Source organism: Phalacrocorax carbo, chromosome 9 (assembly GCF_963921805.1).
Source record: "Phalacrocorax carbo chromosome 9, bPhaCar2.1, whole genome shotgun sequence".
In the NCBI taxonomy this organism is placed as follows: domain Eukaryota; kingdom Metazoa; phylum Chordata; class Aves; order Suliformes; family Phalacrocoracidae; genus Phalacrocorax; species Phalacrocorax carbo.
In genome coordinates, this window is record NC_087521.1 from 14,185,255 (window position 1) to 14,211,306 (window position 26,052).

General features: G+C 45.6%; 1 protein-coding gene across 5 annotated transcripts in view; it reads left to right on the forward strand.

The window, feature by feature from the left end:
* ADCK1 (aarF domain containing kinase 1) overlaps positions 1–26,052 on the forward strand; it is a 94,216-nt gene that overhangs the window by 62,814 nt on the left and 5,350 nt on the right. For all 5 annotated transcript variants that reach the window (XM_064460492.1, XM_064460490.1, XM_064460493.1 and 2 more), the window contains 5 exons: positions 5,988–6,146; positions 9,860–10,018; positions 13,271–13,387; positions 24,553–24,702; positions 24,952–25,149. In XM_064460492.1, the coding sequence (XP_064316562.1) occupies positions 5,988–6,146; positions 9,860–10,018; positions 13,271–13,387; positions 24,553–24,702; positions 24,952–25,149 (783 nt within the window). The remainder of the gene's footprint in view (positions 1–5,987; positions 6,147–9,859; positions 10,019–13,270; positions 13,388–24,552; positions 24,703–24,951; positions 25,150–26,052) is intronic.

Here is a 26,052-nt window from a genome sequence, read left to right on the forward strand (position 1 = left end):
TTCCAGTAATCTGAAGGTTAGAATTTTCCTGAGCCAGAGATTGTATCTTGATGTTTAATAATTTGTGATGGATTTTCTTCATTGACTTATCCATCCACCTGGACTTCTGGTATTCATAACATCCTGTGGCAATAAGTTCCACAGTTTAATTGGTGTGGAGAAAAAAACCCTTCTTTTTCACAGAATCACAAAATGGTAGGGGTTGGAAGGGACCTCTGGAGATCACCTTGTCCAACCCCCCTGCTTGAGCAGGCACACCTAGAACAGGGGACACAGAAACATGTCCAGGCGGGTTTTCAATGTCTCTAGGGAAGGAGACTCCACAGCCTCCCTGGGCAGCCTGTTCCACTGCTCTGGCACCATCACAGGAAAGAAGTTTTTTCTCATATTGAGGTGGAGCTTCCCGTGTTCCAACTTGTGCCCATTGCCCCTTGTCCAATCATTGGGCACTCTTGAAAAGAGGCTAGTCCCATCATCCTGACACCCACCCTTTAGGTACTGATGAAATCCCCTTTCAGTCTTCTCTTCTCCAGGCAGGACAAACCCAAGTCTCTCAGCCTTTCCTCATAAAGGAGATGCTCCAGCCCCCTGATCATCTTGGTAGCTCTCTGCTGGACTTGCTCAAGCAGTTCCGTGTCCTTCTTAAACTGAGGTGTCCAAAACCGGACACAGTACTCCAAATGCAGTCTCACTAGGGCTGAGTAGAGGAGGAGGATAACCTCTCTCGATCTGCTGGCCGCACTCCTTTTAATGCAGCCCAGGATACTGTTGGCCTTCTTGGCCACAAGGGCACAGTGCTGGCTCAGGGTCAGCTTGTTGTCCACCAGCACTCCCAGGTCCTTCTCTGCAGAGCTGCTTTCCAGTAGTTCAGCCGCAGCCTGTGCTGGTGCCTGGGGTTGCTCCTCCCCAGGTGCAGGACCTTGCACTTGCTCTTGCTGAATTGCATCGGGTTCCCCTTTGCCCAGCTCTCCAGCCTGTCCAGGTCTCGCTGGATGGCAGCACAGCCTTCTGGGGTATCAGCCACTCCTCCCAGCTTGGTGTCATCAGCGAAGTTGCTGAGGTTACACTCTGTGCCATCATCCAGGTCATTGATGAATGTGTTGAACAGGACTGGACCCAGCACAGACCCCTGGGGAACACCACTGGTGACAGGCCCCCATCTAGACTCTGCTCCATTGATCACGACCCTTTTTGCTTGTTTTACTCCTGCCATCTGGTAATCTTTTGTGCTAATCAGCAATGAGCTGCTCCCAAGTTCTTCTATGGAGTGAATGAGCATTCCTAATCCCATTCTTCATGACAGAAGTGATTTTATAGAGTTCTGTGGCATTCCCTCCCCACTGTCTCTCTTTGCAGGCTGAAGAGTCCTTTGAAGTAATGGGAAATACTTGAAGGCAGTTTTGAAATGCTTTGGTGAAGGACCCTCTTCCCCTAGGAAATGCTGAGCTTTTGAAAGTCTCCTCACTGACACCGCCTGTACTGGACTGGTTCAGCTCTGGCAGAGTTGAGGAATGGTTCTCTGTAAGTGGTTGTGGAAAACCAGAATTTTCAAAACTGTCCTGGACTCTGCTGGAAACCCGGATAGGACTTGTAATGCAAAGTATTCTTACTTAGACCCCATAGTGGCCTCGTTCTGGCTGCACCACATGCAGGGGTCTGGAGCACTGTGCTGGAAGGGGTTCAGCCTGCCAGCTAAGCAGGGCTGGGCTGCTGAGACACCTTCTGTTAGTGATCCTGCATCCCATGGCACCCTAAGTTTGTCCTGAAGAGTCTGCTGACACATGGCCACCATTCATCTGCTGTGGTCACTATGGCTGAGCAGAGCCACCAGATGATGTTTCGTAGTGCTGGGCCAGGAAGGGGCTCCATGACTTAGGCTCCTGCTCCAGGGTAAATTTTTAGCAGCTTTTCAGGAGGGAGGGGAAGGGAACACACCTCTCTATGAAGTGGGCAGGTTGAAACCAGGTGGTAATATTTGATCATTTGCTGCAGCACATGGATGTAAAAAGGTTGGGATTAAGAGGCAATATATTCTAAAAGAAATTAGCTAGCAAGACATGCACATTTAACGTTTATGGTTTGGAGATTAAGACATCAGGCTTGGGATATCTGGGTTAAATCCCAGCTCTGTTAAAGACTTCTCAGAGCAGGCTGGGCGGGTCATGTAAGGTAATACTTTCAGAAAGGACTCAGGATTTGGGAGCTTAAATCCAATTCCAGTAACTTCCTAAGTGTTTAAGGACAGGATGCACAAAAAATACTGAGGCATTCTGATGCTCAGCATTGCAGTGTGAGCTGGTGTGTGCCACAGACCTCGGGCAGAGCAACGTGTGCTTTGGGAAGGCACTTCAGCATGTGAGGAGGCATGTAGGTGACAACTGGGGGCTCCTGGAAAGCATGAGTTTATGCAGGGCCCGCAGCGGCTGTGCACATTGTACAATGGCACTCTGGGCTTAATGACGGTCTCTAGGTGCAACCTCAGCACAAATACATACTAATAAGTGTCTAAGTAGATCCTGTAAGAGCTTTTATATCAGCTCCCTGAGGTGTGAATACTAATACCAACAGTCATGAAGAGATTTTGCATATTTAAAATTAAAAGAGCTTCATTCTTTCGAATTAAACAGTCACAGCTGTGTTTCCAGCCAGTGAAGTACAGTGACACATTCATTTGCTAGTTGAGCACGTGCCCGATGGGGAGCTGGCTGTGCAGAAGGCCAGTGAGGGAAACCACTGTGTGCAGGGACACTGCTCACCTGTAAAGCTGTAAACCTGCAGCTGGCTGTCCTGCTCCTTTGAAAGAGCAGCCCTAAAGTTCCTTTTCCGTCTCCTAAAACTTTATTAAACCTGTTTGGAAACTATGCTTGTTTCATCTCCTGCGAGGTTTTTAGATGGTAACAGCCAGTTTGATAAGGTCCTCTGAGACCAGCTGTGACCTGAAAGAAGCTCGAGAGTTCCTTAAGTACCATGTCACGTGGGCTCTGAGACTGTCCCAGACCTTTGCTTGCTTATTATCCATCCTGGAAATGATGGTTAGAGTTTTTGTTAAGGGTGCTTATTAGCTGGGTGCTTGTGAGCAGTAAGAGCCTGCAGCCTGCTCTAAGAGCTCCCTGCCTGCGTGACACAGGTGCAGCCACCTTCCCTTGGGAAGGACCCTGCTCTCCGGCAGGCAGTGTGGGAGCCTGGCTCACCTCTTCTCTGCTTCCATGTCATACAGCCTCTTGCTCGCTTTTGCCTGTCTGGGACACAGAGCCTAGATCAGAGGCACGAGCTGCCTCCATCGAGCTTCGGAAGGCCAATTTCATAATGAATGAGGGTGATTTGCTAAGGGGGGGGTCCTGGACCCAAGCTGTAATTGTGCTGCTGCTTTATCTCAGCCTCACACCTGCTCATGTAATGGCCTGGCTGTGATCTACTCCCTCCCCCATGCACACACTCTACCCTTCTGCTCCTGAGGAGCCATCAATTCTCTGGCCCTGTTGCAGTCCTTTGCCTTGCTGCCCTCGCCTGCAGCCTGTGTGTGCACAAATTCCCCTTTGAATTGCAGCAGGGCTGGCTGTAACGGATGTGACTGCTAACCTGGCTTTCATGGCCTAGATAACAAGTTTTTAAATTAAATCCTTCTGCCCAAAAGAACTCCTAGAGATAGCTTTCTTCAAATGATGTTTCCTTAGAAAACTTAGTCACACAAGAATATTGTATATATTATTCCTGCCAGAGGGAATATGTGCAGCTTTTTTTTTTCCCCCTGCATGCATTCAATATGGTAAGTTTGGAGAAATGGTTGGATTTGACAGTGTAGGCAATTAAAAGCTTTGAAATCCAGAGCAGATGGAATTTTATCCAATTTATATGTCGTCTTACTATAAATGTACCTTACTGGATCTAGGCCAGTGAACTCCCAATTCTGTGCTTTAACCTTTGGAGGATGTTACCCCCCTTACAACAGTTAGACTAGTAATATTGGCTGCTACTCTGTAAATGGTACATCCTTTTAATATGAGGATGTAGGGTAATGTGAGAGGTGACGAAAGCCCCAGCTCGACCTTATGTGGCAAGTTCTCCATTTGTATTTGTTCCTTCCTTACGGGATCCTGTAGCCCAACATGCTCCTGGCCACCTTAAGTCTCTTCCTCTTCACTGGTTCTCTCTTCAGCTGATAGACAAACTTCACATAAAGGTAAAAGTCCCTGTGTCTTGAACACATGTCCCTGAGCCATCTGTCATCCTGTAGGTACTTCTTTCTTCATACTAATCTGAAACGAGAATCTCAAAATCCAGAAGTGAGAGAGAAAAGAAAGGGGGGGGGGGAGAGAGAAAAACCTTTTTTTCTTGAGGCAGGAATGTCAATAGGTTTGAATTATGGACCAGCTGTAATTAAAAACCACATAACTATTTGTTTTTAAATGCAGTTGTTTTACTTAATTGATTTTGCCGCCAGGACCAAAGGGAATTAAATAAATAAGTAAAATGCACCTTCCTAGTGAATTACTGGCGGCAGCTGAGTCTCTGTTGGAATCTAATTGCTGCAAATGCTCCAGTTTGTTGCTAGCAGTAGTTTTCTGTGGAAGGGGCTGGGAGGGAAGAAGTAGGGTGGTGTGGGAGGGGGCTCATTCCCTGGCAGCTGCAGGAGGGAACAGGCTGCTCCTTGTATAGTATTTTTCTTCCTTGTCAGCAAAAAGAATATTCATTTAATGCTTTGCATGAAGACTTTGCTTAGAAGGTCTTTATTCATATTTAATTACTAGCTCACTGCAGCTCCCATCTTAATTACCTTTTAAAAAGCAGGTTACAAAAATGCACTGACATTCTTTCTTTTCTGTTACTACATAAATTACAGGCTTCTCAACTGCTCACCCAACTCAGTCCAGCCCACAGGAAGGGTGGGACAGGTTCCTTTGCTGACTTCTGGATACCTCAGAGCTTGCCTGTACCTTGCTCTACAGAGCAGAACAGAAACCCTCGACTAGTGTAACGCGAACTAGCTCCATGCCTGAAGCTGCATAAGCACACTGGCACTCCCTCTGAGCTACTTAACTGTGTGGAGGGGCCTGGCTAGTCAGCCAGGCTGATATCACACTGCCATGGTATTGGTGTTTCCAGGGCCCAAGCTGCCCAGTGCTGCACTCAGGGTCTCTACCAGGGTGCTGTGTTATGTAGGGCAGACGGGCCTTTGCCCATGTCCCATTGCCTCACCCGTGTCTCTCTAGGTTTTTACTTCTTGGACATCCCCCTGGTGAATCTACTTCATCTGCAACTTTCCCTATAGTCTAGTCCTGAGTTTCATATGCAGAGCTGCTAATACTTTCCTTTCCTGCCCGCATAGTGCTTTGCTGTCCCCACCTGGTGCTTTTTCTGAGCTGAGTCCACTGGTTACTTTTGTTGAAGGCATGAGAAAATCCATCACATAAAACATGTTTTCAGGCCAAGTTGTCAGAGGTGCAAACTACAATTTTTGTCCCCCTGCCCTTAATCCAGCCCTTACCACTGCTCTTGGTCATGTGCTGGCTTTTACCATGTAAGCTGGCTAGTGCTGCTGTAATGCGTGGGAACACGTGCTGTCAGGTTTGAGGGAATGATGGTGGGTGGTATTAAATATCTGCAAAAGAATTACATGCAAAGGGACAGCTGTTGGCTTCTGCACCCAGTAACAGCCAAGGATGCTGACTATAATTGCTCTAACCCGTTTTCAGGACAGCCTGGAGGGGTCCTTCACATGCTGCCTGGCCACTCCATGTCCTAGGTGAAATGCGCTGCTGGGGCTCTGCTACAGGTTTCCCTAAGCAGGCTATCTCCAGGGCACTTTGGTGCTTGGCAGGCTTCACTGGGAGGCCAACAATGACAAGGCTGAGGCAGGGGACAGCGGAAGGATGAATGGGCTGAGCCTGCCCAGCTTCGGCACACACTGTCTCTGGCCTGTCCGCAGGCTTTTCCTTAGGATAGTCTCTAGCACCCCAAGCTGATGCCTCTTTCTCTCCTCCCGGCAGATAAAAGAGCTCTTCGTGAGTTTTGAGGACACTCCCTTGGGAGCAGCATCACTAGCCCAGGTGCACAAGGCAGTGCTGCAGGATGGGAGAACGGTGGCAGTGAAAATTCAGCACCCAAAGGTCCAAGCTCAGAGCTCCAAGGATATTTTGCTCATGGAGGTAAACTACCTGTTGACTTTGACTTAAGAGCAATTGCCATTGAAACTTGTGTGGGCCACATTCAATCATGGTATAAGCAGGCATAACAACACCATCCTGTAGCTTTGAAACCTCCACAGAGATAAATGCTGTCATATGAGAATAACACAGAAAGTTGGTGAGGATTGCAGTGAGGGTGATTATGTGGGTGGAGAGGCTGAACAAGAGGGTAAGACTGAAGGAGGGCAGAAGGAGAAGACAGGTAAACATGAATGACATCTGAGTAAGTCCATATGAGATTTAAAAACTAGAGAGTGAGTCCTGAAGTCACTCTTCTGCCTGTGTGCCCATTAACTGGTGGATTAAACTGGTCTCAGTTCCCTTTGCAGTCAGGGCTGTGTGCCCAAGAAAAAGTAATTCTCCATGATTAGCATGTGTTTTCAGTTAAATTCCAGTGTGGTTTAAACAGTGGCTGAGCTTGCTGTGGTTCAGGCCGTTTCTTGATCAGCTCCTTAATGCTGAGCTGATTCATGCTGGAAACAAAACCACTGAAATATGGAGAATGTCACCTAACAGGGGCAGATGCACAAATGAGGGATTCAGCTAGGGAAAAAAAGTTTCAATGCCTGTGTCCTGCTCCTCTCCTGAAGAGTACTCATGTTCCCAGTGCAATGCTGTAGCTTCTCCCAAACTTCTAAGTCTAGTCCACTGAAGGGAGGAACTGGAGAAAAGCTGTGGCAATGTACTGCATTGCAGTAGTCAAAGATGCCAGTACTATGGCAGGAACAGAAAATGGAGAAGGGGCTGAGGTGGAGGAGTGGGGAAGGATTAGGTCTGTGAATGGTAATGCTAAAGCTTTCAGCTCTCCTGGTAAGCCTATATCTGTATGTATAGTACAGTAAGGTACACATTCATTGGCAGACAAGTATGGCCATGGGACTGAAGAGGGGAAGATTAAACTGAGGGGGTCTGATAAATGTTTAGAGGGTATTGGTGATGCAATGGCACACAGTTCTCCATCACAGGAGACTGGGAATCAAAGATCCTGCCAACACCCTCTCAGAGAAGCACATAACTAAAGCTTCTTTAGGCAGCTAAAACCCTTTGAGCAATCTTGGCCAGTCTGCAAAGAAACACAGCTGGTTCCAGCTAGAGCACATCAGTTTGCAGCTGAACATTTATTTTGAATGAATAGTGAAATAAATTCTTGGGTTCAATAAAGATATCCTAGTAAGATGGGATATGTCTCAGCGCTAGTTTGAGAACAGAGAACTGTTTGAACTTGCTTTGGGTCCAGCTGTAGATTTGGATTTGATTCAGGTCCTCTTCAGGACTGACTGCAGTGGTGTGCCCGATGAGTTTGCTTTTGTGAATCATCACGTGCACAGCAGTTCTCAGGGCGCTTATGGCATCCTCCGCTCCTGCCCAGGACAGGATAGCAGAAACTAATCAGTCAAAGAAGAAGAATGTGCAAGGTAATGAAAGACAGTGAGACCAGGGCAATAAGAGGATTGTGTAGGAATGAGCCAAGACCTAGATGCACCTTGGGGCATTTGCCCTTTTAACAGAAAAAATCCCCCTCACACTATGTTGCTGTGATTGCTGGTTATACTGGTAAGAGGCATTTAAATAAATAATTTTAGAATGATTCCTGTATTTTCTGGTTTTATACTAATCCTCCTGGGAGACTTGAAACTGAGCCAGTGTATGTCCTTTTGGCTATTTAGTATTGTCCTTCCTCTACAGACAGTCTGGTGTGCCATCCTGGAGTTCTGTTGTGTACACACAGCTATGGGAAAGTAGCTCTTGACATGACACATGCAGTACTGTTTTTAAAAGGTCTCTCATGGAGTGTTGGCTTACACTTATGTGCACTGAGGTTCTGACCCCTTAAGAGTCACACAGACATTGCATTTAGGTAGAAGGTTGATTTAAATATTGATGGAGCTAGTCTTATTTAGAGACTGATGGGAAGGAATCTGAATGGGAGAAGCTAGATGGAAAATTCCTAAATTCACTTGAGGTTTCGTAGCATCAGTGCTGACTCTTTAAAAATCAGTACAGCATCCGATAAATCCAGAGAGAGATACCGCACTGCTCTTCTTATATCAATACTTATTTCAAGCCAATATGTTAGACAGATGTCAGAAAAGGGACAGGCCAAACACTTGTTAAGTATGGCCCTGCTGAAGGTCAGGTTAGCAAATTGATTCAAAAGAGCATTTAAAGAAAGCAAAAACCAATGCATGAATTTTCTCACATCGGGCACCAACGAAATAATCCTGCAGCCCCTATAAAGTTTATGTACATGTTCATGAAGATCGCTGGTTACATTTCATTTGGGTGACATAAATTTGAAATGATTTATGCCTTTAGAGGTAACAGTAGAAAAATCATTCAATAGTGTCTGGAACCTGGTGATTACATTTTTAAAGGAACATTGAGTTTGGAACTGACATTTAGATAAGAGAAGTAGAGACAGGGTGGAGAACAAACGTTTTCACGCAGATGAACAGGTGCAGTGGTGGTTCATAAATTTATTTTTTGTCATACATTTCAATGATAGCAGCTTTCTGTGAGTGCTTTAAATGTTCCTCCCACAGTGCAAAATTCCCATCTCAACGGTGGAGATCTAGAAAGGGAAACTGTCCAGGAGCACATACTGACAAGTGTGTTTTCATTTTCAGATGGGTGTACAGAACAAGTAAGATATAGACAACAAAGTGGATTGCATTTTTGTGTTTTATTCTTGTTTTATAACTCAAGTAGTTAAAAAAATGCCAAGCAAATTATTTTCCTTAAGATGTGGTCCAAATTGTCAGCTTGTGCAAATTTGTCACACTGATTGGGAAACTGGCCCTTCATTTGAACAGAAAGCATGCTTGGCTGCTGTGCAGCTTTGGTGATGCCATCCAATTGCATAATCCTGATTTTCTTCGGGAAGGACTGCCCATCACCCATCCCTTAAATGTTGCTTTAAGCAAACATTTCCAGGAACTTTTTGGCTGGGCTTTTCAAGGCCCTGTGCAGCTGAATACCTAATCCCTTTAAGAAGAGGATGCCAGGTGGTGGATATATGATACTTAGAAAACACCACCTCAGCATTGTTGAGGATGGCTGTGACCGATGCTGAGGAGCAACTTGCCCTCTGACTCCCACCAGAAGTGTCGTTTAAAGATCTGTAGCCTACTACCGTATCCAAGCTCTGCTGTCTTCTCTGAACTGCCCAGTGGATCTTCTGTACTAGCAAAATTCTTGCTCAGCGGTGGAAGAAGTAACATAAAGGTCACAAGTCTTACTTCAGATCTTCCTCTTCTGCATTATCTGAGGGCTGTTTGAATGAAGTCAAACAGTGACTTGTAGAATTATAGGGCTCGGAAGAGAGTCACTCCCGGGCCATGCCCTTGGCAAGATCTGGCCACGTGGTCTATTCTCCAGGGCTTTGTTCTTTTACTTCTAGGCAGCAAGCAGCCAGGCTCCCTTTGGTGTCTGTGACATCATTTAACTCCTAAATGTGCCTGTGTGGAAGGGCAAGCCAAAATTTGTGTTGCACGACCAAGACATGACACCATGTGTTGTGTTATGATACTGCAGGAACCATACAAGCACTTGGGGTGCAGGTTGCATTTTTTTGTCTCTAAGATACATGGAACAATCATATCAAAACAGCACTGTGTGTAGCTGTGTGGCTTTGGAGCCAGGATGCATCTAATTGTCTGTTTCCTTGCTCTCAGGTTCTCCTCTTGGTTGTGAAGCAGATCTTTCCAGATTTTGAGTTCATGTGGCTGGTGGAGGAAGCTAAGAAGAATCTTCCTTTGGAGCTGGATTTCCTCAATGAAGGCAGAAATGCTGAGAAGGTTGCTCATATGCTCAGGAACTTTGACTTCCTGAAGGTGAGGAAACACATATTTCTGCGTATATATGTGCATTAATAGTCTCACTTTATGCATCTTGTGTACCTCATTCACCCCTTGGAGGAACCATACAGAGGGAGAATGGAGTTCAGTCCCTCTATGTTGTTCATCCTAGACTGCTCTGCTGATATGGACCAGAAACTGCTCTGAGACATGCTTCCTCCTTGTCTGTTTCCTACTGTAGGCACCGTATATTGGATGAGGAGTGGTGGCTTGGGGCCAAGGAGTCTCTGGAGCCTGCTATTCCTCTCCCCAAACACTGTTTCTGAACTTGTCCAGTGACCTGTGAATTTGCCATTCTTTGCTGAGCCATCTGATGGTATCTTTTCCTGGGCTTTATCTCAGCTGAGGGCAAGAAATGGACATAAAACAGGAAAGTTAGGCTGAAGCTGATGATGTCAAGTAGGATTTGGTACACTGTGTAGCTCAGGAGGAAGCATGTTTGTACAAATCTTTCCTCCTGCAAAAAAGCACATTCTCACTCTGGAGTTGAGCATACATCCTGCCCACACATCCATGGCTAGTGCCTTCATGTTACCTTCATATACAAACTCAGCTACACCCATATTGTGCTCTTCCCCACCAACACTCTTACTCCACCTCCCCTGCTACACACTAACTGAGGTCACTGACAAATGTCTCAGGTACAACCAGACATGTACACATCCCCCTTTTTACAGGCATAAGCTCACATCTTCAAAGTTGCGTGTGCATACATCTTTTGCTGACAGGCAAGTGGCACAAGCCTCCACTGTGTGCGTTCTGGAAATATACAAGTATGGGCAAGTGCACATAGTGCTGTGAGCACAGTCACTGTCATAACTGCATTTGCACATACACAAAGGCAGCAAAGCTCACCCTTGTATACACACATCAAAGTGAGGTTTTAACCTCCTGTTTATGCAGAATTCCCAAGATGGATGTGAGATGTCTGAAATGAGGTGAGTTTTTGTTAGACTTTACAGGCTGATGCATGCGTTTGCTCCTTGCTTCCTCCATGCAAGGGCTATAATTTCTCGACACCTGACTCCAGGTTTGGGACACTCTGTTTGGAGCCCAGTGGCAGCAGTGGCCTCCCCATAGACATAGATAGCTAAAAGCCACCAGGCCTACAGAAGGCCAAAGGCCAATGATTTTCCCGAGTGGGCGCTTATCAGAAGTGATGCATCTTAGAGAGCTGTATCCGTTGCAGCTGTAACTAGGATACTGTGAAGTAAATCCCTATGGAGACGGCCAATCACCTTCTCACTGGGTTAAGGAGCTATCATGATATCAATATGTGTAACAATAACAAATGGCTTGAGATGGCTAAATAATGGATCCTCCTGTCTGACCTGCCAATTCAGAGACGTATTCATCACCTAAAGGCAATGGAAGAATTGGGCTCCTGTATCATTAATTTTCCTAAACATGCTAGAAAGCTGAGAAGTAGATTTTGTGCTCTGAACCTGTTTGAGCTTTTAAAACCAGAGATAAATTGTTTCCATGCAGTAGCATTACATCCAAACATCTGTGAGTAATTAAAAAAATCACTGAAGAATTTGGCTGTGAGTGAGAGCAGCATCTCTGAGAGCATGGATAGTGCTTTACAAAACTGCTGACTTGCCCCTGTAAATCTTGAGACAAGAATGAGTGTCACCTGAAATGATCTAAGGCAGCAGGGATCAGCGGGCTAGATGGGCTGGGGGACTGTTAGTTCTGGAGTTGGTTTGCTCTCTCACCAGTCTGACTGCAAAGAATGGACACCCAGATAAGCTGGGAAGTCTGTGAGTAACTGAATCCCCCTTGCCTGTAGTGGATCCTTGGCATCAAAGTCTATGCAAGGTTAACATGCAAAGTGCAGCATGAGTGTTGAATGGTGGGACTGAGGGACATTGGAATTGCTCAGCAAAGGAGTCTGATCTAAAGCGGCACACACATGGTAAGGTAGAATTGGGTGACTTTGGGAAAATGGTCTCTCTAGGACAGGAACAGTGCGGGAGGCAGACAGTTTGAGGGACTGAAACACTGTCAATAGTTACAAGCAGAGTATAAAACAAGACTGCTTGTTCAGGGGTTATGATGAACTACAGTGGCCTGGCTGGTTTCCCTGGCTTTGGTTGCACTGGATGGAGAATACCTCTTACCTCTTCTTGTCCTGACCCAAGGTGCTGGACCCTTGCAGAGTGTGAGTCCTGAGTCCACAGCCAAGTTAGGCAGGTGAGGAGAGGGTGCTGCACAGCTGGCTCTCTCTTTACAGGATCCAAAATGTGTATCTCTCTACTGGGGCACAGCAATGGAAATTGTGGGTCGAGCTCCCTTTTATCTTTGGTAAAATGTACCTGTGTGGCTTCACCCACGTGCAAAGGCAAATCTGGACAGCTTGGGAGATCGGTCAGCACAGTGATGCGAGGAATATCCAAAGTGAACTTCAGCAAAAGGACTCTTGACAGTAGGGACTTCAGCATGGAAAGAATTTGGCTGGAGAGAGAGGCTGGAAAAGGGGAGTCAGCCTGAGCGACGCCTGCGTCACTGCCTCCCTGGATGACACCAGGCATCTTCCTGGTACCTCACTCAGCTTGATTTACTGCAGATTGAATGAAAAGTGCTTTGACATTTTACACTTGTTACCATGTCACGTTGGTGATAAGATAGTTAAGGGGTTCCCAGGGTTTCTATGACAAGCCCCTTGTTTGTGACACTTGATTTTTCTCTCAGTTCAGTTGCAGATGGCCTGAGTATGCAGGGTTTGTCAGCTCAAAGGCATTTGTGTTCCAAGGGGCGCTGCAGAGGTACAGTTTATGACAATGGCTTATCATTTTTAGAGCTGCATAAGTGGGACCTGTGCGTAGCAAATGAGATGCAGTTCTTGTCTAAAGGAGCTGAGTGGATGATTCAGAAACTTGCAATAGGTGCTAGTTAAACAGCCCAGCTAGAGGAGCTGCAGAGCAGATAATAAAGCTCTCAGACATCCGTGGGAGTGGGATGTGGTCAAAATCTTGTAGAGCATGGCCAGAAATGTTGCACAAGGACAGATCCTGCTGCCACTGGTTTGGTGTGTTGTCCTTGCACATGTTGCTGCTGTCCTGGGGATGAGGCTGGTAGATGGATTTACCTCCCTTTTGCTCAGGAAAAAAACAAGTTCTCACTTCAGCCTCTTCCTTTTTTACTCCTTTTCTGGGTTGTGTGTGATATATTCTCCTTGCTTTCCCAGCGTGTTGTTTTGACCTAACCCATCTGTTCCTGTTTCAGGTCCCCAGGATCTACTGGGAGCTCTCAACAAGGCGCGTCCTTCTCATGGAGTTTATGGAAGGGGGACAGGTGAACGACAGGGCCTACATGGAGAGGAATGGCATCAATGTCAATGAGGTAGTTTCTCAGCCATCTCTGAATTGGGCATGGTGGGCAATGCAAAATTGATGTTGACATCAACTGACGTTGATGCAAAACAGAGGCTGACAGGACAGGAGGGGACAGAAAAGGGAGTATGTACAGATGTGAACACAGCAATCAGTTTGAGAGATCTCAGTTCTTGTGTTTCTGGGGAAAGTACATAATCCCTTTTGGGGAACTACTTTCCTGTAGGCTGCACAGCTAGAGGGGTCTTCAAGGAGACGGATAGTGAAAGATGACCATGCTGTTATATTACCTATACCCATGGTTTGTTATCCTAAAGGAACAACTTCACCTTCTGGTTCTTTTTGTCTCTCTTTCTCCCCCCTCCTTCTTCTGCATTAACTTTCTCCTGGACAAGTGCATGGCATGTAGCTTTTATATCCCAACAGCTATCACCTTATGCAGGAGATATAAATCATAGGTCTTATATGATCACAGTTATTAGAGTGCTGGAGCCTCAGCCATGGTGCTTCACATAATATTCTGACATGGGTTCTTTTCTTTTGCTTTCCAAAATCTCCCTTCTTCTTCTGGATGCAACGGTTTGCTTCCTGGTACTACATTACTGTGTAGTTTTGCAGTCCTTCATTAAACAGCTGCCCGATTTCATCCCTGCAGAGAGCCTGCATTTCCCTGACGAGCGAAATAGTTTGTATGTGTGGCATGAAGTTGGGAGAACACTTTGGATTCTCTGTGGCTGAGAGATTCGTGAGGAAAAGAAGGTATTACTTCCCAGAAGGGCTGAGAAGATGCTAGGGGAAAGGGTTTTGAGCCATTGGACAGTGTGTCAAGCCACCTCTCCCAGTCAGTGAGTGCTGATTGGGGCACTGCTGCTTGCCTTTCCCCTTGTGCCCTATCAATGACCCTCAAAGCTGCAATTGGCTATCGAAGAGCTATGACATGAAGTCAATTGTACTTAATGTGTCTGTCCACTTACCTCCAAAATCTGAACACTTCCCCTCTCTCTGCTCTTCCTCCTCTCTGCTTCCTTTCTATCCATGGCAAAGTTCATGTGGCATCAGACAGAGGCATGCCAAAGACCTCCCAGCGGAGGGGAAATATAAGTTTGGTATGCCCCACAAGGAGAAAAGGTTAAGTGTATCTTCTCAGATGCCTCCCTAAGTCAGCAAGCAGCTCTTTGTCTAAAGAGCTTGGCCAAATTACAGGTGGAGGCCTTAGTAACCTGCCTGTTTCTCTGCCTGTTTCTCTTCACCTCTTCCTCTGCTCTTGCACCCTGCAGAAGTCAATGAAATATTTCCTTCTAACCTCTTCAGGCAGAAAGTCAGGCACCTTTTCATGTGTTCCTCCACTGAAATACCATTGTAATTGTGATGAACAAGCCAAGGTCAATGGGTAATTGTGAACAATGCTCTCTTCCCTGCAAGATGTCCAGTCCATTTTCATTCATGGGACTTCTTCAATGAATACAACCTCACCCATAGATAGTGCAGTCTCTCTCCTTTCACGTCTCCATCAAGAAGAATTTTGAGCATTTTGGTCACTGGTTTTCCTCCTCCTACTCATCGGGGCATCACAGTGGTCATTATCAGCTGATCAGAGGTAGGCACAATTCCTTCTCTGTGGCTATTTTGTGCTGATGATCTTTCTTTGTATTTACCAAGGTAAGTGCCTCAATGATACATCTGTTCTGCAAAGAGCACCACAGTGTGACTCTTGAGAACATGGTAGCTCATGGACTTTGCTATGAAGAGAGATTTTAAAAGTGTCATCCGTGGCAGAACATGCAGTCAGCTCCATTCACCTGAACAAGTCAACGATCACAAGTGAGAGGGTAATTTCTTTGAGTGAGTTTATCCTATATTTTTCTTCTGCTGTAAAGGCAGAGGTCAAATCTAGCCTATAGTGCTCAGATACAACAGTAAATATTCCTCAGGTCTTGAAATAGCAGGAGGACCGTTGTGCAATATGTACATTCAGATTTTGAGCTGGGCTTCTTCACAGTTCTTGGGCAGCAGATCCATTCTAAGATCAGTGCGGCTAGCATAGTGTAGCTTTGGTTGCTTCTTTGAATTTTCTGAAACTGCTGGACATAGCAAAGTTGTCTGGAGAAGCCCAGGGAAAAACATTCTTTGCAATCTTCCATGGCTTTCTCCAGCCAGTTAGGGTGGAAAATTCAATGACTTCAGCCTTTCAGTGGGATATTCTGCTGCCAGTGTGTGCCAAAATAGAGAAGCTGCTAATTTCAATTTTTCTAACTTGCAGAGGCTTTTGCCTCCAATAAGAGAGATTTAGGGTGGAAATTCAGCTCATTTTTTGGTTCATCCATGCCTTTGGGAAGGTAAATTTGTGATGTCTTGGCACCATAGGTTCCATGGAGCAATGAAACCACATATTTTTCTGATTCTGAGCTGGTCTCCAAACGATGGCTAAGACGTAATTTTTAAAAAGTTGTCAACAGACTTCTACTACTGCAAAGTATAAGCCTCAGAGGTTTCTGGCAATCTGTCAGGTATTGGAAGTTACTCAGCTCAGCGGTAGGACTGAGTTTCGGCAAACTCTCTGAGTGCCTGCACTGAGCTGTTCTTTCTTCTTTTTCACTCCCCACTCTGCAAAATTAATGATTAACTTTTACTAATTGCCAGTAAAGCAAGAGTAGAAAGGAAGGAATAGTGAGCCTGTCAGAATCATGGGATGGGGAATGAGATCTGTAATTATGGCCACAGTAAGGTGAGGTTGGAGCAGTGCACACCCCAGACCTCTCTGGCAAGGTGCAGCGGGTGGGGACAAATATGACCAAGGGCCATTATCAGCTGCTGCTCTTCATGCCCTGGGTAAAGAACTGGTGGTGAAGTGAGTAAAAGGCAGCAGACACTGAAAGGAACGGGGCGGGGGGGTGGCAACTCAGGTTTCAAAGCTATGACATGGCTTATAATATACAGCAGTTCTGGCTTTCAAGAGATGCATTAGCTCCCTATAAATCACCTCTATCTATCTATCTATCTATCTATCTATCTATCTATCTATCTATCTATCTATCTATCTATCTATCTATCTTCTTACTCTGTTTTGTTTTACTGGGCGGAGGAAAAGGAGTCTTCACGAAGCAGGATTTCTCTTGTGTGACAATGCAGCCTTGAAAAGCAAGCTGAGCCTCTCTTCTCTAAATGGAAAGGATCCCTGAGGTGAAAGCTCCCTTCAAACCAGGTTACTGACATTTACTTAATACCATCTGTAGCAGGATTATCATTAAAGCTGCCCAAAAGCACATTAATCTCTCTGGATCCGTCCAAGCGCTGGATTGTAATGGTATTTAATCAGAGAAGGCTTTGATTTTTAAAGACAAGCGCAAACACTGAAATATCTGCCTGTGGAACAGTTACTTATTCATCTGCGTGTGTAGCTGAGGATGAGCTTGCAGCTAGGATAGTGACAGTTGGGGAGGAAGCCTGGAGAGGGGAGTTATCAAGAAATCAGCTGGCATGAATTTTGAGGGAAGACCAGGTCATGGCAGGGTTAAAAAGGGGGCCACGTGGAAACTGGGCTGTCCCTGTTTCAAGATGCAAGACCATTTAGAGTCTCGATTGGGAAGATACATTTGGAAGAGGTGGGTAGAGCAGGGAAGGGAGGAAAAATAGACTGAGACGCTCTCAAGATGTTTGTAGCATACTGTATGCAGGAGTGAAGGAAGGATAGCAAGGCTACTTAGAGCATGGACTTTTAAAGAAGATCCCAAATGGCACAAATGCTTCTTTTGCACCCATTCTGATTTCACCTGATTCATTTAGAGAGGTCTTGTCTGTATACAAACCTTACCATTACCTCTGATCTGCTGCATGGGTCATCCCTGTCCTTCCTTGTGGATGCTTCCCCTGCCTCTGCAGAGGCTGCTGGACCAGCAGGCTGTGGGATCTGTGGAGCTTACAGATGTACTCGTGGCATGTCTCCAACTAACCAGCCAGCTCAGGTAGCCAAGTGGAGAGTCCCCCATGATCACCCTGGCTTGGACTTGAGTCAGGGAAAGGAAACGATGCCATGTACTTCAGCTCGTTGAGAGCCTGGTCATGAGCCATGGGTGATTCAGAAGTCAGGAAAGTGTTTTGTCCAGCTGAGGAATGAAAGCAAACAGCTAAGGTACTTAAGATGAGCTACTGTGCACAATTATTGACATCTGTCACCCCATCCTACTGTGGCTTTTTGCTTCCTTCTGTTACTAAATGGGTTCTGCACTGGAATGGTATCTCTTAGCTCGATAAAGAGCCCAGCTACTGTCTCATGGTTGACAGCTTTGCAACTTGTAATATGCTTTCAGTGTGGGATTTACCCTTCTGCCAAGAGTCAGGAGCTGCTGCCTTGTAGCTGCTAAAATATAAGTGGGATTTCCCAGGGTGGGATCCCTTTGTCAGCACAAGTGTGGAAACCTCTCATGTCTCAAGTATTTGTGCTTATAACACTCAAGTGTTAGATGAAATGGAGCACGGAGAAGAACACTGTTTCTGAGGAAGATGGCTAGCTCTTTGCGCCTGCTGATTTAGTCTGGGAAGAGGTTCCCTTGCAGATTCTCTTACATTTCCTCTTGTCTGAAGCTTATCAAAAATGCACAAGGCACTGGTAAGCAAGGATAGCGACCCCCAGCATTTCCAGCTTCTGAACTGTGCAAAGACACCAGGTAAAAGAATTAAATTACACATGAACCCATTTCTTACTGAAAGTCAGTCTCAGCATCAGTGTCAATCAATTGCATAAGTCTCAGCAAGATGCTTTACATTAAATCCAAGGAAATACGACTACCTTTAAAGCCAAGGGAAAGTGATCTCCATGGCCATTTTGGGTCTGACAGAGATGCAAGAAATTATTAAATGAACAATGACTCGTCTTCTCTACCTGTGTCCTTTTGAGAATCTGTAGCAACTTATCAAGTTAGTCCCCCAGTTCCCTGGGCAGATGAGTCAGAATATTTCTCCCCACTTAAATGCCATGGAAGATGGGGCATTGAGCAGGAAAATAATTTCCTCAGTCCCCAACAGAGAGTACGGGGCATGCTAGGAGTACACTGCAGGAGTCCTAAAAACTATTGCTGTATCTTAATGACATTGTGTGTGTCCAGACGTCACCTTGCTGTGACGCTAGATCAGTGCACAGTGATAGTACTGTATTACAGAGCACTGTTTCGATCCTCACAACTGGATCACAGAGGGCAGAGTGTGAAATCGAATCTCTTGTGTGTGACCATCCTAATCTGCTATGGACAAGAGCCATTTCAGAGCAGAGACACACAGCAGGCTCCGAATTGTGGCTATTCTCCATCTGCACCCTTTGCTAATTTGACACCAGTTTAATTGGGCAGGATTGCCCTAGCAGGATTAAGCAAACCCATAGATGATGGCTGCAATAACAACGACGAAAGCAAGCAAAAACCCAATACACTCTTCAATCCAATTAACCTTCGATTAAGGTTCCAAAATCAATGCTATTATTTTGGCCTGAGGAGGTAATATTGAGCCCTGAGAAATGAGCTGCACAACGACCTTTACTTTTAATGAGATCAATAGAAGTTAGTGTCGCCATCTCTTAAAATAATTGCAAATATTACAGCCAAATTAAGGCCAGAGACTAGTATCTGCTCCTGATCTAAAGAGACAGTCACAGATGGAGGTGGGACAGGAAGGGATGATGCCCTATCAGGCAGTTTCATCTGGGTCTTATCAGGGGCAGGCAGTGAGATCAACTCTACAGGACCATGTCACAGGATTTTTTCCTTTGCCTTTCTTCATGTCAGTTGGAGGCATGGAGCCAGGACTACTCCAGCTTGCTCACAGGGCCAGGAAAGTATCAGTGATTTTCCCTGGATAACCCAGTCTGGTTTGCTACATTGCAGCTACCCATGAGCATGATATACGTGCCATCTTTTTCCTGTAAGAATATTCATAGGCTCAATTCTTGCCTTTCTGAGAGGTTTCTTGCTAGCTATTGCTTACTGGTGTTTGTAAAGATACTAATTTGTGATGGCTTTCCAATGTTTTGTTATTGTCACATTGCTCTCTCAGCTGGATGTGCTGATTTGTTAAGATGAGAGTTGTGTACAGGGGCTGGTGTGTGCCCAGGAGTTTGCTGCTATGGGGCTGCATGCAAGGGAGTATAACATGGGTTCATCAAAAGCAGCTCCTAGTGGATCATGCGAGGGTAACAGGTTATCTAGGCTTTCCAAACTGATGGCAGCAACAGTTTGCAGCTGTGTACCTATACAAGAACAAATATATCACTGCTGCTACCTATACTACAGCCTGGGATCCTCTGAATTAGATGACAGAAATGCAGTAGGTGTACTTGGTAAAATACTTGGTACCCTGGATATGAGTCGGTTAACTAGAAAAGGTGGGGATTAGTAGGGAAATTGCAAAGCAGGTAAGAAACTGATAGAGGCAATGGTGGAGAGAAATTACTGTAGTAGAGTTTTGTGCTCTTCAAGCTGATCTTATTTAATAAATTCAGTGATGACCTTGACACAAACACAGCTGCGTGAAGGAGGTTGTTGATGACACCAAGTTGGGAGGTTCTGTCATTGTAGAGGAGGACCAGAGTAGCAATAGCACTTGGAGGCCTTGAGGACTGAAGTGATGGAAAGGGATAAAAATGAGCAATACCAAGTGAAAAGCCATGCACTTGAAAACTAATAAGAAGAGTTTCCTAAATATGCTGGGAGTTTATCAGAGGGAAGTGACATATTAGAATTAACTTTGGGATATTAGTCAATTGCAGGGTAAGTATGTGTTTCCAGTGCAGTGTGACTGTGCAAAAGGCAGGTTGACTCCTAGGACACATCAGATAAAGGGGCATCCTGTAGAAACGGGGCAGTATTTATGCTGTATTTATGCTGATAATTATCTTACTGGTGAACACACTGGAGTAGTAAATACTGGAGAGGGAAGGAAGTAGGTAAACTCTAGGGTTATGTTAGCTAAGGAAATTATTTAAAGTGGACATCATTAAAATTAGGCTTGGATTTAGGGGAAAGGTTCTGACCATCTAAAGAGTGAATTTTTGGAACAGCCTCAGAAGTCAAGCTTTCTGTCTTATTTCCAGCAAACTTGACTAGTTTATAGAGACACTACGTGATACTGTACAATAGCAATCCTTAATGTCTGCACCGCATTCTTATTTTCTTCTGTATTGACTTGTAACTCACATAGGATGGTTTGTGACATGTAGCATCCTTGCCATATTGAATACATAAAATGAACTTCGTGTATTTAGTTTAGTGAAGAGTTAACTCCAAGTCTGGCTGTTACACATGTATCTGTCACTCCATGGGTTTTGCCCAGGTTGCTGACTCTCCATTTCATTGTCTGCAATCTGCTTATTCCTCAGCTAGATTTTTTCCAAAATGAAAATATTGGGCTGAAAATGTGCAGTTGGCTGACACAGTGTCATGGTCATGTCACGTAAGGTGGCAATGGCAGGTTGCTATTTGCATTGGCTGATGAGGCCACAGGCTCACTTGGTGACTTTAATTATGTTTTGCTGCAGCACAGACAGACAAACTGAACTTCTTTTAGGCAATACAAAACACCTTCTGGCAATAGGCAAGGACATGCCTCTGGCCAGAGCCAGAGTCTGGTGTCATCCTGATATATCCAGCTCAGATCTGCTTGCTGACTAGCACAGGTTTTTTTCTTATGTGTTATGCCTGAATTATGCCATTCTTGATTACACCCTCTTCTGCCTAGTTGTATTTCTTGTAGCACATCCAGTGCTACAAGAGCTTCTGCTTCCTTGCTATTCAGACCGTCTAACATCAGTAGACTGCCCCTCCTCTGCCATCCCTTAGCCAACTTTGGAATCTTCAGCTCTTTTAATCTTTTCCCCACATAAATTTCTCCTGCATCCTGCTTATTTATTTGCTTTCTCTGAACTCACCCCGTGTAGTCTGCATCTCTCCGTTAATGAGGTGTCTGGAAGTGAATGCAGGATTCCAAGGGTGTTTATTATTTTTTTTTACAGTGTGCAGCAGAACAATGCTGGGGGACCCTGGTACTGATAAGGACCTCATTGTGTTGGATGATAAACAGAGAAAGGAATGATGACCTCTCCGTGTCATAACAAAATGCCTGTGTGTTTACTTTGGTCTTTGCTTCCATAAATCACTGCAACCTTTTGTCTAATTTGCAGTGCACCTTCACCCTGAGGTCTTACACAGCCCAAATAAATTCCTCCCTTCTCCTGAGTGGAGGTTTTCACACATTTGTTTTCTCATTTCTTCTAAATGCATTCTTCCAAAGTGATTTCTGTATATGTTATTTATCCAGTGGCCTTCTCAATAAGGGTGGAATAAAGGCCCATAGTGATGGGATACAGTACTGGAGAATTAATGTATATAAAGGTTTCATGTTTTTTCCCTAAACTTTTTCTCTAGAAACATGAACTCCTTTTGTCTGAGTTATAAATGACAGGTAACTATTCACGTATTACACTCTAAACCCTAGAAATATAACCTTCCTTTTTTGTTTAGATTCGACAGTATTGGTGCATTCTATCTTAATTTAATTTTTATCATGTGTTAGAGGTATGCCAATAGCTGAAAATATGCAGCACAGCTGCATCTCTTCCACTGGGTAATTTTTTTCTACAGAAGTAAAGACTGTTTATATGCTTATATCATAAATCCCTGTAAGATATCTTCTGTATGCTAACTAAATTAAGACTGCGTTCCTCTTTCTTAAAGAAGCCATAAAGTCTAGTTTCAATGAGTTAACTACTGCAGATAGATACTCAGTGTTGCATGCTGGAGAAGAGGTAAATACAAGTACAGCAGGGAAGGGAGAGGGGAAGGGCATCTTGCAGTGAAGATTGTTTTGTACCCATGACACAGCCTGTAGGTCTAAACAGGGCTGTGACTCCTCTGTTTTCATGGTAAGGTGGGAAGATGAATCTGGAGCTTCTTTTATTATGCACTGTGGCCTGCAAAAGGCTGTGACCACAGATCTGTTTAGTAACCTGTCTGCTGATGGTGACTCAGGAGGGGAAACCTTCCCTGCACCTGGAGCCTACAGCCATCCCATAAGATGCTGTTATGAGGGTGATGTGGATAACTTGGTGAGAGATGTTTTTGCAGGATCCTAGGATATTTGAGATTGGAAGGGACCTCAGGGGGTCTATCAAACCTCCTGCTAAGGCAGGGTCAGCTATGAGGTCAGACCAGTTTACTCAGGGTGTTATCCAGCCTGGTCTTTAAAACCTACAAGATTGCACAACCCCTCTGGGCAACTTGTTCCACTGCTTGACTTTCCCAACCTGTGCCATCACCGCAGCACAGAAGGAGAATCTGCTCTCTTTGAAGCAGCCCATGCTCCAGTGCCCCAAATTAATAGTTTTCCAGGCTTTAGCCATGAATGACCAACCAACAGGTTTGCAGAACTGCTAGCCCCTGTCTGGACTTGTGTTTAATGGGTATAAGGCATCATGTTGTGCCCCATTGTGCCCAAGTCCTCATCTTCAATAACTGTGTGCTCTTCTAGGTCCCTGGAAGGCAAACAGCTGAGGCAAAGAGGGCAAAATGTGGTTCAGTCAGTGTGTGCACAGGTATCATGGTTGATCACTCAGGGCATTCAAGTCCATTCTTCCTGGTGTGCAGGTGCCTGGGAGGCTGCGTGAATGAGCGACTGGCTTAAAATGTAAAACAGACTGTCCGGCACATCCTTGGATTGTCAGCAAGTGCTACTCAGCTCTTCTGAGAGGTCACAGCACCTGGTACTTTGGTCCTATCCAGTTTTGGAGCTTGTTGATCTGAGAGACCTATAAGGGTCACTTCATTGCTCCACTGATCTCTGCTGGTGATTCAGAAGGAAAACATCATTCCACTCAGTCAGTACTTACAACAACACCTGTGTGGCATTAGGGAAGCTTCACTACAGAAAACCGTAGGGCTGTGCTATGCCACCTGTGTGGGTGATTCGGTGTAGGGGCCACATCCTCCACGATTCAGCAGTGGTTCCAGGTCCCATTTGAGGGACTGAGGGTTGTCCCACCTGGTCCTACAGCTGTCCCTGTTGGTGTGCTGCAGGAAGAGTTCTCGTTCTTTCTCCTCATTTGTAGTTACTTGGGCACTATTCATAACAAATGCTGTTCTTGAGAGGCGGCTGCATTTCAGAGGTGGGTAAAGCGAGCCTTTCCCTGGCCGTCTAGTTTTCTGCAGGACAAGCTGTTGTTAGTACCCCCGTTACCTCTTCTGCCACCTCTGCTTATGGGGACAGCTGCCTGTTTGCTGCTTACACTGTGTGTCTGGGGACATGCTTGGAATCATTTATAACGATTGTCTTTTAATTGCTTGTTCAGCACTCTGCTGTGGAGCACTCCGCTGCTCTCTGATGGCATGGAGGGCTGGTGGTGGGATGTCAGGACTAGGCTGCTGTGTTAGTGTGTGGCGAGGGATTGATCCCAGGCCCCAACAGTGTTTGCTTTCTCCTAGGAGGTTTTTAACTTTAATAACATATCTTGGTGATAAGGAGCAGCAGCATGGAGGGACACAGCAGTGACAGGATGATTTAAACAGCCTTTCTGTGCTGCTTCATCTTCACAGACATTGCAAATCAGATTAGCATGGGGCTGAGAAAAGGAGGGGGTAAAGTGGGGGACAGTGTGGTGGAGGGAGGTGGGAGGGAACCCATGTTCATTCTGGTAAGCAGATGGACAGGCTGAGTCTCCTCCCACCCTTTCTCCACTGAGTCCCACTGCCATCCATGCATGGAAACACCTGAGTCTTCCTCCAAGCTGTCTCTCTCCCACCCCAGCAGCTCTTTCCATGCCTTCCCTGTGAATGCCTGTCTGCCCCTATCTGCTGTCTCACTTTCCTCCTCATTACCTGAAACCCCATTCCTATCCATAGGTATTTTCTCTTTTTTTATGCCAGGCAAATGTCCTTAAATAACGCCTGACCCCACAAATACCTTCATGGTGCCCCCTGAGTGGATCCTTCCCTCAATACCCCGGGTCACACCACAGTAGATGCTGGTAGCCACCATGTGCATTTGTTAGTGTGAGGATCTGCAAGAGCTCTGTATGGGGACATTGGCACGTACCAGACCCTCACTCCCTGCAGTGTTGGCACGTGGGGGCTGCCTCCCCTCCCCAGCAGGCACCCTGCTGTGGGTGGCAGTGTATGACCACCTCCTGTCTCCTCACAGATTTCTCGCAACCTGGGGAAGCTCTACAGCGAAATGATCTTTGTGAACGGTTTTGTGCACTGTGACCCACACCCAGGCAACGTGCTAGTGAAGAAATGCCCAGCTTCTGGCAAGGCCCACATTATCCTCCTGGACCATGGACTCTACCAGGTATGTAGCTATGGGGGGCTTCCAGGACCTTATGAGGCTGCCTGTGGGCATCAGGCTGAAAGAGCACACCCAGCTGCAGCCTTGCCTGCCTAAGACCATATGAATACATTTTTCCTATTACTCCCATAACCCTCCAAGGATATTTCCTGTCACTGAAATGGGGGATAGGGCACAGGTATGGGGCATAAGGCTTTCCTTCCCCATTCCCTGTCCTCTTTGGACTTCTGGGGGTTGTGTTTCCCTCTCCAGGTGCTGAGCGAGTCATTCCGCATGGACTACTGCCGCCTTTGGCAGGCCCTCATCAAGGCTGATATGAAAAGGGTGCAGAAGTACAGCCGGCGGCTCGGGGCAGGGGATTTGTATCCTCTCTTTGCCTGCATGCTCACCGCCAGGTCCTGGGAGTCTGTCAACAGGGGTATTGACCGGTCACCAGTCTCAGCCACCGAGGTGGGTTGTGTGGGCCCTTCCCTGTTTTGTGCCCTTCCTTCTCCTGGGGTACCTTTCTTTGCTGTAGCCACTTGCACCACTGATATCGCAGCAATGCTGGGAGCTCTGTAGCAAATTCTGCATTGACAGCTGAGCTAGAAAAAAACAGGACTCCTTATGCAATGTGTTCTATAGAGGCTGAACTTAATTTCCCAGTTTCAGTTGTCATGGGATGCTTAAATTTTGTATAATATTTTAATGGCTAAGTGTTCACCAGTTCTGGCAGGGGAAACATTTGTAGATCAGCCTTTTCTTAAAAAAGTGTCGAATGCAGCTGTGCAGGGAACCATCAAGGAGGATAGGTTAAGGTAGAAGAGACATAAAGGCTTAGTGGGAAGACATGAGAAGGATAATGCATTATCACTATTCATGTAAATGACTATCAGCACTGATACAAACTCCTAAAAACCCTTGGAAATTACCTCCCAATCAGAAACCCTATTAACTTGGAGTCAAGGTTGCTTAACTGCAGATCCTGTCAACTCAATCACTACAAATCTAGGAAATTGCCACTTACATTCTCCACCCTTTCCTATCCACACATGCTGGGATCCTTCTTATGCCTCCTCGCTCTCCTGACATGCACACACTGCCTTAAGAATAGTAGCAGCCCCTGCCAACTGTACTGTTTTTAGACATGAGCATATAGTGATGTGATTTCAGCCAATGGGCTAGTGTCTGTAGGTAGAAACATGTTGTATCCTATGGTTTTTTTTTATCTTCATGCATTTGTAGTAGAGAGGATGAAATTCATTTAAGTAGTATTATAATATTGTCCTGTGAAATTCTCTTCTGGAAATTCCTTTGGGTTGGTGTTTCATTTTGATGGATGTGGCAGAATTTGCTGCACTGGCTTGCCATTAT